Genomic DNA, 670 nt, shown 5'->3' on the forward strand with positions numbered 1-670 from the left:
CTCCCTCCCTCCTTCCCTCCCTACCTTCCTTCCATGTGCGTTTGTGTGCATATGTTATTTGAGGTTGAGTCCAGGCCGTAAGCATCCAAGGCAAGTTTCTACCACACTAGTCCTGTCTTAATTTTTAACTTGTGTTTTTAGAAACCGCTCACTAATTTGCTCAGGCAGGCCTTGGACTTGCCTGAGTCTCCTGAGTACTTGAGCGTCCAGGCTGTGTCCTTGAGCTCTCTGTCCTGGAGGTAGTCAGTCCTGTCTAACTCAGTAGAAAGTGCAAATGACATGATGCTCAAGTTCAAGGGAGGCCAGACCTCCTTTCACTGCCTGATTCCCAGATGATGAGATCTGCTTTCATTGATTCCAGCATTGGTATGTCTTAGACAGACGGCTTTGCTTTTAATTTAGAAGGATTATTGTTTTCTGCTCTTGTCTTTGTTTTGCTCTGGCTTGTGTCACACATAGCCACGTACACACAGATCCAGCCCCACTCACTGATTCAGCAGCAGCAGCAGATCCACCTCCAGCAGAAGCAAGTAGTGATCCAGCAGCAGATCGCCATCCACCACCAGCAACAGTTCCCGCACCGCCAGTCCCAGCTGCTGCACACAGCTACACACCTCCAGCTGGCGCAGCAGCAGCAGCAGCAGCAACAGCAGCAGCAAACAACAACCCT

General features: G+C 50.1%; 1 protein-coding gene across 1 annotated transcript in view; it reads left to right on the forward strand.

The window, feature by feature from the left end:
• Positions 1-670, forward strand: part of Phc1 (polyhomeotic homolog 1) — a 23932-nt gene that overhangs the window by 14533 nt on the left and 8729 nt on the right. Inside the window, exon 9 of the mRNA XM_026789075.1 lies at positions 460-666. Coding sequence (XP_026644876.1) covers positions 460-666 — 207 coding nt within the window. The remainder of the gene's footprint in view (positions 1-459; positions 667-670) is intronic.

The sequence above is a fragment of the Microtus ochrogaster genome, unplaced genomic scaffold (assembly GCF_000317375.1).
Source record: "Microtus ochrogaster isolate Prairie Vole_2 unplaced genomic scaffold, MicOch1.0 UNK14, whole genome shotgun sequence".
In the NCBI taxonomy this organism is placed as follows: Eukaryota; Metazoa; Chordata; class Mammalia; order Rodentia; family Cricetidae; genus Microtus; species Microtus ochrogaster.